General features: G+C 40.9%; 1 protein-coding gene across 1 annotated transcript in view; it reads right to left on the bottom strand.

The window, feature by feature from the left end:
- Nucleotides 1-11,139: 11,139 nt before the first annotated feature.
- LOC104950235 (receptor-type tyrosine-protein phosphatase T-like) overlaps nucleotides 11,140-15,458 on the bottom strand; it is a gene marked incomplete at its 3' end in the record, with an annotated part of 19,579 nt that continues 15,260 nt past the window's right edge. The window contains exons 3-6 of the mRNA XM_010776723.1: nucleotides 14,379-14,455; nucleotides 12,157-12,193; nucleotides 11,517-11,614; nucleotides 11,140-11,256 (exon numbers count right to left, since the gene is read on the bottom strand). Of these exons, the coding sequence (XP_010775025.1) occupies nucleotides 11,140-11,256; nucleotides 11,517-11,614; nucleotides 12,157-12,193; nucleotides 14,379-14,455 (329 nt within the window). The remainder of the gene's footprint in view (nucleotides 11,257-11,516; nucleotides 11,615-12,156; nucleotides 12,194-14,378; nucleotides 14,456-15,458) is intronic.

Here is a 15,458-nt window from a genome sequence, read left to right as displayed (position 1 = left end):
TATAAACAAACAACAAATAGCGTTTGCGTTAGCTTCACCTTAGCATGTGTTCTTTGCAGGTGTTTGTTGAGGTTTGACATGGTGTTTACAGCAGTGGATAACAGCTTCTGGCCTGGACACAGTTTGCACCTCACCATCACATTCCTGTCTATTCTTCGGACGAACTCAAAATAATGGGCATACCTCCGCTCCACCCCTGGAAAGTTATCGCTATCGTTATCGCCCATGTTTATGCAGCACTGCACGTGGAGATGTGGATGCGCAAGTCGCGCAGATTACGTACATATAAACCTGCGGCGGAAACCCCTCTTGTCTGTCAGTGTGATTATGACTGATTTTAGTAAGTAACGAAGTAACCGTGACGGGGCAATGTTAGTAACTGTAGTGTGATTAGTGAATTATAAAAGTAACGTGTTACACTACTCCGTTACCGACAAAAGTAATATTATTACAGACCTCTGTTGACTGGCGGTGGATTTTTATGCGAGCGGCAGGGAGATCAATATACTTTTTGCCTCTTTGCAAATCTCACATCTACATTTTTTTTTTTTTTGAAAAGCCATGGATACGTTTCATTCCACTCACTCCATCTTTTCTGTGTCCAGTTAAAATGCAGGTCATGGGCATCGTCAGGTTCGCTAGTGCAGGTGGCGCCGGCAGCTGTGGCCGTTGTTGAAGCTCTTCAGGCTCCGCCTCGGCAAGCCTCTCCCTCGGTGTGGAGCTGTCAAACTCGACCCTAATGCCGCTTACAGCCGGCCAACTAAAACTTTTTCCGTTCACATTGTCATTTTTAGACTCCTTCGCTTCCTTGCTTGTGAATCCAAAATCTGCGAGGCTTGGCTGTTTACGTTTCGCCATATTTTTTATTACAAAGCCAGAGTTAAAAAAATATCAATATGAACATTTCAAATACCGCGCCAGCATCGCCTGCCGTAACCATAGCAACGTAAGTAGCGTAAAGAATGCAGCGCCGCCAAGTACAGATGGCAACACCCAGACATATTCACAAATATAAAACAAATCAGAGACTGTAATGAACAATGACTATTATTTATTTCAAGAACTTTTATTTACAGAAACTCAACATTTCTAATCTGTGTGACACAAATATGCACAATTTGTTTGGGCTCCCCCTATTTATCTCAAAGTCGGCCTTCAGGGGATCTCCCCCCCTCTTTAGGGGAGCCAAGCTCCCCCTGGCTCCCCCCCCATTTCGAACAGTGACTGCAGTACATGTATGATTTGTCACTCAACTATGGTGGCCGACATGCAGGTGCAAACGTACTCAAACGACCCAAAACAATTGTGCTAAAACACATGCAAATGAAAAAGAAATGTTCACCAAGTTGACAACACATGCATAGCGTTTACTAAAAGCGCTGAATAAAAATACTATTTAGCCACGTTAGCTAGCTAGCTTACATCAGATGAGCAATAACATCAGAAGGAATCATGTGATAACATTGTTAAAATAAACCAATAAAAATCACATTTTAGGTAAGTTTCCAGTGACAGTTGGCAACTTGATAGTTTGAACGTCAACACACGCTCAGTCCCAGCTGTGTGTGTCACTCTTTAGTGTCCCCATTTCCGTTGTGTTTTGAGCTTCTTGCAGCGTATTTTAGTCTGGTTTTAGTGTTTTGTTTATTAAGCGCTTTAAGTAAACGCTCCGGATTTTCCGTCAATTTTTTTTTTTTTAAGGCTGTGCATGTGTTTAGGCACATTTGTGTTTTTATGTTTGCATTGTTTTTGAAACTGCAGTGTGTCTTTCATGATGTAAATATCTGAGGCTGGTTGTAGCACTGTCGGCCAACGTACTCATTCAAAGGAGTCTTAACTAAAAGTAAGACACTTCAGAGATCATCCTCTTCTCTCACAGTAGAGAGACTTTAAAATCATTCTCCATCCTCATCACATTTCCAACATGGCCTGGCTGTCATGGACCGCTGGTCATCGATTTAGAGAAGTAATTTCAACATCAAAGATAGCAAATCAATGGGAAGTCCAGTTATCAAATCACCATGTGGTTTTCTGGGTTTTATTTCCGTCCTCTCTGTCTCCAGGCCTCTCTCACTCTCATTGTCAGTCTATGTTCTCTCTTCTATCTTTCTCTTTGTCCATTCCTTGTCACATGTCTCTTCATCCTTGAAGAAACCTCCACTTTTCCGCGCTCAGTGTATTTGTCATTCCCCACTCTTGTCCTTGCCCATTGATCCTTCCCACTCACAGTCTCGTTCTTGACCTCTCACCTTGTCTTTTTCTTCCCTTATGTTTTCCCTGCTTCTCAGTTTTTCATATGCTAAAATAAATTATTCACTGCAACCTTGTCTGTGTATCAGAAGCAGAATGGGAGCTGCAACAGTTTCCTGTTCTTTACCTAAACTGAACTGAGGGGGGCATGTCCCTCTCCATTTAAGCCTTGTTTAGCTTACAACACCATATTGGGATCGATTGATTTGAATTATTAAAGCAGGAGCGTGTGTTTGGGAGAATAATTGAACCAGTGGAAGCGGAAAGAAGGGTCATGCATATCTTATGCTGCGTTCCTGAGATGTGTACGATTGGGATATTTTAGCATCTTATGCGGAGAGATGCAGGTCAATATTCTGAGTAGCAAGCTAGAAGTAAGAGCTCTCAGCCCTGGGGCTGCAGAGGAGCAGTTATCGGACATCACAGTGGCATACGCTGTCAAAGTTTAGTGACTTTCTGTTGACAGGTCTAATATTGGCAATATACAATGAGGTTGGTTGGGTGTCCTTGAGCCCAAACCTGCCTGAAAACTTTGTTGCGAACTGGTCCTATGCTTTCGTGTAATTGTATATGGAAAAAATACAATTTAAGAACAACCTTCCCAAGATTGTTCAATTAAGTCAAATGCATCTCCATGCTTGCCTTTGGATTAGATATTGGGCCACTTTAATAGACAACAAGCTGCAACATGAGTATATATTGTTGTTGATAAAATGGACAAGTCGAAAAAAGCAATCTGATTGGTTCTTAGCTGTGATATAATGAGCGTTTATCACAAGGTCACTTTTCACAAGTCATGTATCCCTCCGCGTCTAAGAGAGCTACAACCGTTACAACTGTTACATTACGTCCGTTACGAAACTAACTAACTAACAAAGCTTAAGATGGAAACATTTAAGATTAACTTCGACCTCCGGGGGGGTCTTACTATGGAGGAGTGGATTGAGGAGTGCCTATCTCCAGAAAAAAAAGCACCTAAACGATGACATGACACGGTAGACCAACTGGAAAAGTACCCCCATTCAAAAGCTTTCTGATGCAGGTCTTGAAACAAAGCAGAGAAATGATGACCGTTAGTGGCCACAGGTGCGAAAGCTCTCTCCAGAGCTACTGGAATCCGAATCTCAGGGACCGGAGAAAGCAATATTCTCGCAATGCCAAGCAACAGCCTAGAACAACCTCAACCTATTCAAGTAACCACGTAAGCCATTCTACTGATGCTGGACAGTTTTCAGTGGGTGCACAATAAACGGCAACATACAAATGAATGTAAATAAATAGCCAAATAATGGATCAACGCTCTCTGTCTAATATGTTCGCTAGCTGTTAGTGTTGTTGCATAGCAACTACCTTGCACTATGTTTTGTGCAGAAGGCAACGGAGGGACTATTTTATTTTGAACATCATTATTTACTAATAGAAACTATTTAACTTAGAGTGTGTATTTTTCTTTCATATTGCCACACTTGGTAACCGTTTTATAAAAGCAATAGCTCACTTCAGGCCGTGGTATATGGTCATTATATCACAGCTAAATATTTAAGCTATTGCTTAAATATTTGAGTAGTTGATTAATAAGGGCTTACAACAGTGAGAATTATGCCTGTAACCTAAGGAGATGAGAGTTGAAAGCTATCTATTAAGCCTCAGATCGTCAGTTTAAAGTGGACCTATCATGCTATATTTGAATAATATAGTGTAGGACCATACCTATATAAGGCACATTTATACTTTTTATTTTTTCANTTCAAAGTAAAGTTCGGGGTGAAAACAGTATTTCCGGTCTCGACGTTTTCATAATAAAACCAATGATCAAATTATTTAACAGTGATATATGCAGTACCCTGGGTACTGCATATATCACTGTTAAATAATTTGATCATTGGTTTTATTATGAAAACGTCGAGACCGGAAATACTGTTTTCACCCCGAACTTTACTTTGAAGCTGCCGCATACCTCAAATCATCTTCGTAATATCTATCAAACTATAGATCCTACATACCGACTGGACGTGGATTCTAAAAGTACAATATACACTTCTCGCTAGAAATCTAATCAAAAAGCGTTTTAATGGCCAAACTATCCTACAATTTAGGATTTTACAGAGAGGGTTATTTGTGAATGAACGACCCTCTGTAACGTTTGCAATCAACGGGAGCACTAGAGGTCAAAAACTTTAAAACGTGATTATAGGTCGTAATAAGCGCTTGAACAATCGACCTATTTGGTCGTATGTGTTGGAGGACTTGTTGTTGACTTTATGCTGCGTTTCCACTGCGTTTCTCTCCGTGTGGGAGAGAAACTCCCTCCGGGAACACAGGGATTTTAGCCTTTGCAGACCATTTACATGCACAAAAACCTAAATAACACACTACAGGAAAGGGAAGCCCCCAAAAAGCAGAATAGGACCCATTGAAAACCTCTTGGGTCAATGACCTATCCCAATTCCAGTTACATTGCATGTTACTTTTTAGACGCTTTTATCCAAAGTGAATCACATACTCAATACTGTGGGCAGTCCCCACAGGAGCAATTTGGGGTGAAGTGTCTTGCCCAGGGACACAACAACATGCTGACTGCAGTAGGGTTTGAACCTGTAACCCCCTGATCCGAACTCATACGCACGACACACTGCACCACACAACGCCGACAGTTGATGTTATACTGTTGGAGTCATAGGGACTGTTTTCAGAAAGCTGATGTGATCCAGTGTGAGGTAATGTGGCCCCCATAGTGAGTAGGATTGGATAATCACAAAAATAAAATAGTCCACCAAAAGTAAATATTTGACCTAATAAACCAATTAAATGATGCCAAAAACAAAAACACCCTAACTTGGCACATGGCTCCACTGTTTTCTTATCTCTTTAGCTCATAGTCGTCTAAAACTGCTCCTTCTTACCTCGGGCAAAAAATATACATCTTCATATGAATTACAAATGGTGATTATGCAAAAATATACAGACATTAGGTTGGCTTCATTGTTTCTCTGACTGTCTCTGACTCTATTCAGGGAACATAATATATGTGGAAAATGAACTATCCCTGACCTTAAGCAAACAAATCCACATTATGTGTAAAATTAATACATATTTATTACGTAAATATATACAAATATGATGAGTAAATTGGCTATTTTCTTTGTGTCCTACAATTCAGCACTGTTTAAATGACTTAATCTTTCATGAATGACTGCACGGTAATCAGAGTTGGGTGTGAGTTACTGTAATAATATTACTTTTGTCGGTAACGGAGTAGTGTAACGCGCTACTTTTATAATTCAGTAATCAAACTACAGTACAGTTACTATCATTTCCCCGTCACGCGTTACTTTGTTACTTACTAAAAATCAGTCATAATCACACTGACAGACATGAGGGGTTTCCGCCGCAGGTTTATATGTACGTAATCTGCGCGACTTGCTCGTCCACATCTCCACGTGCAGTTCTGGATAAACATGGGCATAACGATAGCGATAACTTTCGAGGGGTGAGGTATGCCCCTTATTTTGAGTTTGTCCGAAGAATAGACAGGAATGTGACCGTGAGGTACAAACTGTGTCCAGGCCAGAAGCTGTTATCCACTGCTGTAAACACCACGTCAAACCTCAACAAACACCTGCAAAGAACACATGCTAAGGTGAAGCTAATAGCTAAGGACCCCCGAACCCAGAGTGAGGATGTTGTGAGTGCGCCACCGCCGACTCCGAAGCAGCAAAAATTTGAATTTGGAGGACCGGTAACCAAAGCAGAGATGGACAGGCTTGTAGCATCCTTCATAGTAGAGGAAATGTTGCCCATTTGCAAAGTGGAATCACCATCTGCCTGTAGGGAGGGGCGGGCCGGCCCTGCGAGTAAAGTAACGAGTAAAGTAACGAGCAAAGTAACGAGCAAAGTAACGAGTTACTTTATGTAGAGAGTAACGAAGTAGTGTAATATATTACTTTTTTTTTTTAAGTAATATGTAAAATGTAATATATTACTTTTTTTTAGTAACGACCCCATCTCTGCTCCTAAATAACAACTACATGACAGTTTTTGCTTTAAAAAGAGCTTGAGGTAGATTTTCCCCAGTTCTATTACAGGTTCTTATGTTCTTGTCATGGCAGATAAGGTTTTTTCTTTGTGTCTTCATGTCATACATACAGGAATAAACATCTTTGGTTGATTTTCACCAAAATGAGAAGAGTTCCAGGCATATAAAGCCATTTAAAAATGATCAGTTTCTCTGGTGCTATTTACAAGTATTTATTTAAGTTAAATTAACACTTGTGTTTTATTCTATGAACTAATGACAACATTTCTCCCAAATGCCAAAAAGAAATGTTGTCATTAAGAGATTTTATTTGCAGAAAATGAAAGCTACAATGGTCTCTTAATTTTTTTCCAGAGCTGTAGATGCACTGCGTTTTAATGTTTTATTGTATTTATTCTCTTGAGTTTCTGGAACAACTTGTGAGAACGAGTGAGGAGTTCAGCATCTTCCTCAAGGTCACTCTGACAAAATGCAAGACTTCCTTCTCCGCTGAGAGATGAACCCAAAACCTCGGAGCAGTGGAGGATAATTAACCACAAGATCACCCTGACATTGGTGAAGCATTTCTTTAGCAACAGTATGTGTATGAGTTGTCATTTTATTTGACTAGCTTTGGTATAAATCCAAGAAACCAAATCATGCAGAAGATGAAGAATAGAACATGAAAAAGTATTGCATTTAAAAACCTTGAAAAGTGAAGAATACATGTGATGATGACATAACGGGGGGTTACGTATTGTAACCCTAGTTCTATAAGCACAGGCGGAGCCCTCTACTGGACTCTATGGGTACTACTCTCATCAATGATACGCGAGCGTTCACACACTGAAGTTGTATAAACGTAGTCGGCCAATCAGGGCGAGCATACCTGAATGCGCGTGCAGCTCACAGTATATAATGCGGCTACGCCTCCTGGCTGTCATCCTACACCCTCTTCAGCGAGCGGCATAGGAAAGACAGGGCCCCTAGGTAGAGGGCTCAGCCTGTGCTTATTGAACTAGGGTTACAGCTTACTGACCCACAGCCCTGCTCCTTTCACCAGTCCTGTGTTGCCCCAGCAAGCATCGACGATGAAAAAGGAGCCAGATATGTCCAAGAGATACTTACCTTATGAACAGGCCTGGCGTAGACCAAGACGCCGCCGTGCATAGGTCGACGACTAAAGCCGTCTAGCTGTATAACCCTCGACCTGGAAGAACTCCTTAGGTTCTTGGGAACAGAGGAGGGGTTCGGTCTGAGTGTCGCCCTGCTACGGTCACCACGAACCAGAAGGCAACTCGGGTGCACCGATAGAGCGGTCAGTTCGCATACTCTCTTGGCAGAAGTCAAAGCAAGCAGCAAAGCTGTTTCTTTTTGCTTCTCTCTCTCAATGATAGCGCCTGCAGGGAGGAGAGCTCCAGAGGCTCAACGGTTCTGTAACCAAAGCCTCGAGCACCATTATTTTATGGCAGTTCCCATTGCGGGGTGGAGACATGCACCACTGGGCACTGTCTCCTGATCCCCTGCAAAAAACGCCTCATAAGCGGTTGGCTGAAGACTGGTCTGCCGCCAAATCCCGCATGACAGGACGAGATGGCTGCTGCATACACATTGACTGTGACATGAGCAAGCCCCGCGTCCACCAGTAGCTATAGCCAGGATAGAATAGAGCCCAATGTACCGGACAGAGGCTCTAGACTCCCTTCATCGCACCACGTCTGTCTGTCTTCTGACAGAGGGGCACGTAGCCTGCCCTCCTTCTCGATGGGGCGTACACCCTTCTTTCAAACGTTTTACTTTTTCTGTCAAGTGTTGGCCTGCTCGCTGAAGAGAAAAGGATGACAGTCAGGGTATTATATACTGTGAGCTGCGCACGAATTCAGGTAGGCTCGCCCTGATTGGCCGGCTACGTTTATACAACTTCAGTGTGTGAACGCTCGCATATCATTGATGAAAGTAGGACCCATAGAGTCCAGTAGAGGGCGGAGCCTGTGTGAGATAGAACTAAAGGGACCTAGTGGAAAGAAAAAACCTGCTAAACACTGCTAACTTATCCTTTCAGCAAAGTATCACAGTTATTTTGTCTCCAACTCATCTAGACGCCTAACACCTCTCTGGATATCAGCTGGCTGTAAAGTCCTTTAGAACAATTTATCTGAGAAACTCCAATCAATCAAAATCTAATCCAAATGACTGGACTGGATCTTTGATTGAAGATGTTTTAGAGATTTGTGGAAAATAATAAAGGAAGCCATTACGCCCACCAGTGGATCAACTCAAACTGGAAACTCAAGTTCAATTAAGACAGGAGGTCCCATTTTTCAATCCCAAGTGAACATGGTCAGGGATGTGTTTGGGGTTTTAGGCATTGTGACAGACAAATGTTGTTTCACAGACTTCAGGGAGCGTTCCTCCAGTTTGACATAAACAGCCTGTTTTATACATCTCTCAAACCATCTGCCCAATTCGCGTGTGTGCTAGTCCTCAAGCTGTGATTGTTTGCTGGTAGCTTTGTGCCCACTGCTGGGTCCAGCTCAGTTTGGTCTCCGCTGTGGCACACAATTGTTTGGTTTCTCCGTTCTGAGTGCCATAGACCATATTTACACATTTAGAAAAAGGCCTTAACAGGGTGACCAGACCTTGATTCAATCAGGATAATCCATTAGATTTTGTAATGTTTTACCTCTGATCTAATGTCAGTAGATAAATGGGTGCAAATATATAGCACTTTCTAGTTACAAATGTTTTAACTAATGGACAAATTGCTTTACAATGTGCCTCATTTGCATATTTGCTACAGCTTCTTCTCCACCTCCATGATGCCATCCACTTTTTGGTGGTTTCCCTTTCCTGTAGTGTGTTATATGGTTTGTGGTCAAGTAAATGGTCTGCAAAGGCTAACATCCCAACGTTTCAGGGTGGATAGGGGGTCTGCAGAGCCAGTATGAGGAAAACAAAGCACTTTTTGAACATTAAAGCACAGGAGAGCCACTAAATACAAATATGAATGAGGATCATAATAGGGCCCCTTTCAGTAATACAGTATATCTTTTTTTTAAACATCAATATAATTACGACCTTGTTCACTCACCTACTGTTTGACTGATTCTCAACCATATAGTTCTTTAAATCTTGCCTATCTCTCTTTTTGTCTCTCTTTTTTTCTTCATTTTCCTTCTGTCAAACATGCTTGTACGCAGATTTTTCCTTTTGTTCGAGTCTCTCTCTGCCACCCTTGGTTAATCTCCTCGGACGTGCCATTAATAAAGCTTTTCATTAAGACCCTGTTATTACTCACTGCAATTAAAGCCATTTAACTGTGGTGCAGAACCTGTATTCTCTCTCTCTCTCTCTCTCTCTCTCTCTCTCTCTCTCTCTCTCTCTCTCTCTCTCTCTCTCTCTCTCTCAGCCCCCTTTGTATTGCTTTCTCTTTGTTCTCCACACTCACTCACACTCACTAACTCACTCACTCACTCACTCACAAAACCTACTGTAGTTTCAAGATGGAGAATTGTGTACTCTGAGTGTGTGCCTCTGGTGTGTGTTTGTACGTATTAATGCATTCTGCAAAATGACAGGCATTTCAAAGTCAGCTTTCCTTTGAATTTTAAAGTAGTTGTGCACACACGCACGCACGCGCACACACACACACGCTCAGAGGTGGTATGGATTAATGGCTTGCTAAACGAGCTGACAGCGAGAACTTGAAAACTCGTCTTCATAAGCTGCTTTCGCACGAGTGAAGGGGGAAGGAAATACAGGATAGGGAAAAAAGAGGTATATGGAGAATGTGAGAAAATGACACCGGCAGCAGGCAGAGAATATTTTAGTTTTTTAAAGTGTCTGATAATAATCCCATTTGAATAATTCTTTTTTTTTTTGGTGAAGTATGACTGCTAACTGTCAATGTATTTTTGATACATCTACGGTTCAGAGTGGTACAAACCAGTACGAAAGATATATGCATGAAAGCAAAGTGAAATATATTAGCCAAATAGAAAAAGCAGTACAAAAAAAACAGAGATATTCAGTAACTTGAAAAAGAGGGGACGTGACACAGCAGAAGATGTAAACAAAGTATGGTTGTACAATCAAAGATTAGATTTTTTCTCTCATTGTCAAGTGTGTTTATGCAAGCATCAATCCCTCCTACCTTATAATGGCACCGATTTAGCTTTCCAACATTTTCTCAAACAGTGAGAAACAAACAAGGAGAACTTCTTTCTTGCTTCCAATCATATATTATAATATATGAATCCAAGTTTGGGGTTCAGAAAGAAGATAAGGAGGGTCATTTAACAGCAAAGAGAACATGACAGGGTTTGTTGGGTTTGAAATGTTCTGAAAACTAGACTCATAATATGTTGATTTAACATAAGGCAACCTTGTTGAAATACTTTGTCAATAATATATATCAACAGCTGCATCATTTTGTGATAACAGAAAAGGTAAATATTTGAAATCCCATTTGCTTATTTATGGAGGAGGATAAGGGCCGTGTGGGAATTTTTCTTTTGAGACCCGACCAAAAGTGAATCCTTTTTTTCTCAATTCTGAGATTAAAGTTAGAATTCTGAAAAGCAAAATGTGACTTGTATTGTGAAATGTGACTTTCTTGAAATCTTAGAATTCTGACTTAATTCTCAAACATTTTATTTCATAATTCTGAATTAAGTCTGGGATGAAAGAAAAATCACGTGGCCCTAATCCTCTTCTGTACTAGTTTAACTTCTGCTAGAGGTGATATTTTGCAATGCCACGAATGTAAAAAAAACATTTATTTATTTACCATTTATGATGCTTTTTGGGAGTGAATATCCCTATTTTATAAGTCATATTGTTAGTTTTACTATTGAAGATATTCCATAGTTTACCTTTTGGACGGTGAATGTCCTTATGACGTACTCAGCCAGCGGTTCAGTTTCTATCAGGGTCACCTTGATGTCTCCATAAACCTCTGTCTCATCCGGCCAGTAACGCACACACTTCACCTGGAAAACACATATTAACATTCATACAATGTAGTGAAACAAGCCAGTCATGATCACCCAATGAGAGAGATTGTTGAGAGCAGTACCACTGAAACACCCAATGGAAAAATCCCATGAGCTTTTCATCGAGGTAGACCTTGTGATGCTTACTTCCAAATTGGCCGACAAACATTGGTCATCACTGCGTCACTCTATTTGGCCTCTTCATCAAACACATTAACACATATTTTGTAAAATAATAACTCGGATGACAAACTCACCCTGCCCACCTCAACCAGGTTGGTAACCATGACGATAGAGGCTGAGTTCTCCTGCCAGACCATCCTCCAGAAATCCCTCACCGTCTCCTGCATGGGCCCTGACACACACACACACACACACACACACACACACACACACACACACACACACACACACACACACACACACACACACACACACACACACACACACACACACACACGAGTTAGATATATATGCATAACGACACACACACCAACAGACACATGCATATGTACAGTATTTATGTATAAACACACTCATCACGTACAAATAAGTCAGCACTGATAGCACAGACTTAAACAAACACACACATGAACAGAAAAAGCACACATGCACACACACATGCACTCACACACTATCAATCCCAGATAGTGGTTCCGGGGTTTGAGGTAATGGGGTCTTACATTTGCCAGGGGGATTTTATACGGCGGTTTAGATTTAGGAGGTCGCGGTAATAGCCTCCACAACCGAGAGGACGACATTTACCAGGTGGCTGCCACACACACACACACACACACACACACACACACACACACACACACACACACACACACACACACACAACAAATCACACATACAGTCTCCTCTCACACACACACATTACGTCAGTTTAATTACCTTGTGTGGCGATGTAATGTCTGGGTCTGTGGTAGCCCTGTGAGACAGATAAAAAAGAAAACCATAAAATAAAAAACTCTCCATATTTACGTCATCTCCATATTTTTCTTCCCATATTTCTACATGTGGATGCACTATACGCACATACACCATGTCAGTTTACTGTTTCTTATATTGCTCTTGTCTATTTAGTGTCTTTAATGTAGCCTCTATATTTAATTTGTGTCTTCTGTCCCGCTTTCATTTTTCTCCGCAGGCTATCCTTTCTCTGTATATTCCCAGATGGGTGAAGTACTAAAATTGCAATTTAAATCAACATTGTAAATTCTTGCTTATTCATTACATCACCTTCTCACTTCACTATCAGCTTGTCTAACACTCCTCACATCTTTCTTTGTACTATTTGTCTTCTAAACTGTTGTGTTGATCTCTTTGCCAGCTTCTCTTACTCATCAAAATCCATCTTTTCCTCACTTTTCTATCATTGTTTTATTTATTTACTGTCCTGGTGAAATGGTTGCTTACTATTTATTCTTTTTAAATCATCCACCTCCTTTACTCTTTTTCCTTGTCCTCTGCTTCTCAATCAGTTTCTGTCTACTTCCATCCTCCATTTCTCAACCTGGCTTTTTATCATTGTATTCTTCTTCTCCTCGCTCCTCTGTTCTGTCGTCTCCTCCCATGTTTTCATTTATCCCGTCTCCCTCTCCAGACACTTCAATCCTCAGAGAAGCATAACTCAAGGTCGTTTTCCGAATAAACATCAAATTAAATAATAGAGGAGAGATTAAAAGTGACTCCCTCTTGTCCCTGCACAGCCCTCCCCCCCCATGAGACTGATAACCTTGTTGAGATGAAAACATTTATCACGTTCATATTGTCATTACGACCACGTTATAGATATCTGCAAAGAGGGAACATATTGTTTCGAGTTACAATTGTTCAATACCCCCCGCTCTTTCTTTTCTTAAGAAATAAATGGTGTCTGTGGAGACTGATCTAAAATCAGCATTATGTACCGGTTTAAAACAGTTCACTGTTAGAGGGACATTCAATTGATAAGTGGAGCACAATGCTCAAAGGGCAAAGAGAGATGGGGAGGGGGGGGGGACAAGAGGGAAAACAGTGGGAAGGTAAGGGACAGATGGAACTGAATAAGGGAGGAGAGAACATTTATTAAAGGGGGGGGGGCTGAATGGGAGGAAAGCAGAATACAATACAATTTAAGTCCTGATGACTTTCCCTGCATCCATATTTCATTTTTTAAATGGGTGGGGTCCTTTCGTTTTCACGGCCTTTGCTTGTGTGCGTGCACTTCTCTGTGGAAAGAATGTTGTCTATATGTTGGAGTCCATGTTGCTTTATTGCATTTTAGAGAATCTGAAGCCCATCTTATTATTAAGTTTTTGTCGGCACAGGAGAGATTGTTGAGATCCACCCAGATCCATATTTTTTTCCTTTTCTATATACATTCAAATCACCATTTTTGACATTTGGATTTTCCTTGTTGTACATGTATCACTTTTTTAAAGAATACACAAAACATCTATTGCACGTCTGTCTATCCCGAGGTATCTTTCATTATTTCCCCATTAGTGTTTTGCTTGTATGTGCAGGCGGTCTAAGGACAAAGGGTGTCGTATAGTATGCTGTACACACCATAAAGCCCCCTAAGGCAAATGTGTAATTTGTGATATTGGGCTACATAAATAACATTTGATTAAAGCTTGATTGAGTAATATGTGGCTGCGTTATTGGGTACTACCCTGTTCAACCATGTATTTACAAAACACAGCCCACACTGTAGGGAGTTTTCATTCATGAAAATGATTTTGCATGTGCATTCTCTACTGCTTTTATTTTTAAGAATATGTATACAAGGGTTTGAAGGTACAGAGAGCATTATGGGCACAAATTGTCTGTTGAAGGGATTTGTTTTAATAATTGTTTCTGTGTATGTCTCCGATACAAATAGCTTCACTTTCAACTACTGCATGTGAGAATGTGTGCATATGTATTTCCATCTTTGTGAAGACCAATTAGCTTAAGACGTCCAAAGTGAAGACGGATTGAAAATCGAGGACTTTTGGAGGTCACTTGGTTTTTGGGTTCATGTTAGAATAAGGTAAGCGTAGTGTTACTCTTTGGTTAGAGTTCCTGGTTCTCAAAAGCATTGATGTACAGATGTGTCTGTACATGTGTGTCTGTGTGTAACCACTCACGTCAATGTAATTGGCGTTGATGTAGTCAGAGTGGGGGTCTCCTTCCAGCAGCTGCAGTCGGACTCTGGTGTGATCGTCTGTGGGGTCAGATAGCACAAAAATACAACAGGCCTAAAGTTACATTTACCCACAGATCGGAGCAGCTAACTGAGTGGAGGGGGAACCGACTACAGTAACTAACCAGGTCCCAGGTTAGAAGACTGTCCGAACCAGAGTAAGAAAGCACTGGGCTTTTATTGAAAGAAGAAAGTTTTCCTTCAAATCAACCTGTACTCACGCATTGTGAATGTCCTCTTTTAGTAGCAAAGAAAAATCTTGGATGAGCATACACATCATGTCACTTTGACACAGTGTTGTAGTCAAGTCACCAATTCACGAGTCCAAGTCACTCTTGAGTCACCACTCTTCGAGTCCGAGTCCAAGTCCGAGTCACCAAGTCGTAGTCGAGTCCGAGTCATCATTACCTGTGTCCGAGTCCAAGTCCGAGTCACCAAGTCGTAGTCGAGTCCGAGTCATTTTACCTGTGTTCGAGTCCGAGTCACAAGTCCGAGTCACCCAAGGAGTGTCCGAGTCGAGTCCGAGTCATCATTACCTGTGTCCGAGTCCGAGTCAAAAGTCTTCATGTATTAACCTTCGTGGATATATGTGTTGAAATGTAGCTGCTCCTCTACATTGCTTTTATCCTGTCATGTTATACTAATCTGTCTATTGAACTGCTGTGAAGCCAGTTTGGCTACAATTATTGTAATAGGTGCTATACAAATATAAAGCTTATTACTAATATTACTATTATTAATGACCTTTAATATGTCCAACTATATTTAAAATGAGTTAACTTTTAGAGAAGGGATTATATTTGTATGCCAATATTTTCCTATGGTAAAGTTTTCGTTTTGCACTTTTATTTTGATAGTAATAAGATCGGGACTCTTATTTTGAAGGAACTTTTACGGTTAAATCGGTTTACTGATAAAGATTAAAGAGCCTGTGACACGGGTTTCCCCCATCATCCAAACCCATCAATTTGAGTACATATTGTCCCCTTGAAAACCGTTACTGAACTGATTTTGGATATTTGTC

This window comes from Notothenia coriiceps, unplaced genomic scaffold, assembly GCF_000735185.1.
Source record: "Notothenia coriiceps isolate Sejong01 unplaced genomic scaffold, NC01 NC01_scaffold00017289, whole genome shotgun sequence".
Taxonomy (NCBI): Eukaryota; Metazoa; Chordata; class Actinopteri; order Perciformes; family Nototheniidae; genus Notothenia; species Notothenia coriiceps.
The sequence above is the reverse complement of the archived record's forward strand: the minus strand, read 5'-3'. Positions and strand labels throughout refer to the sequence as shown.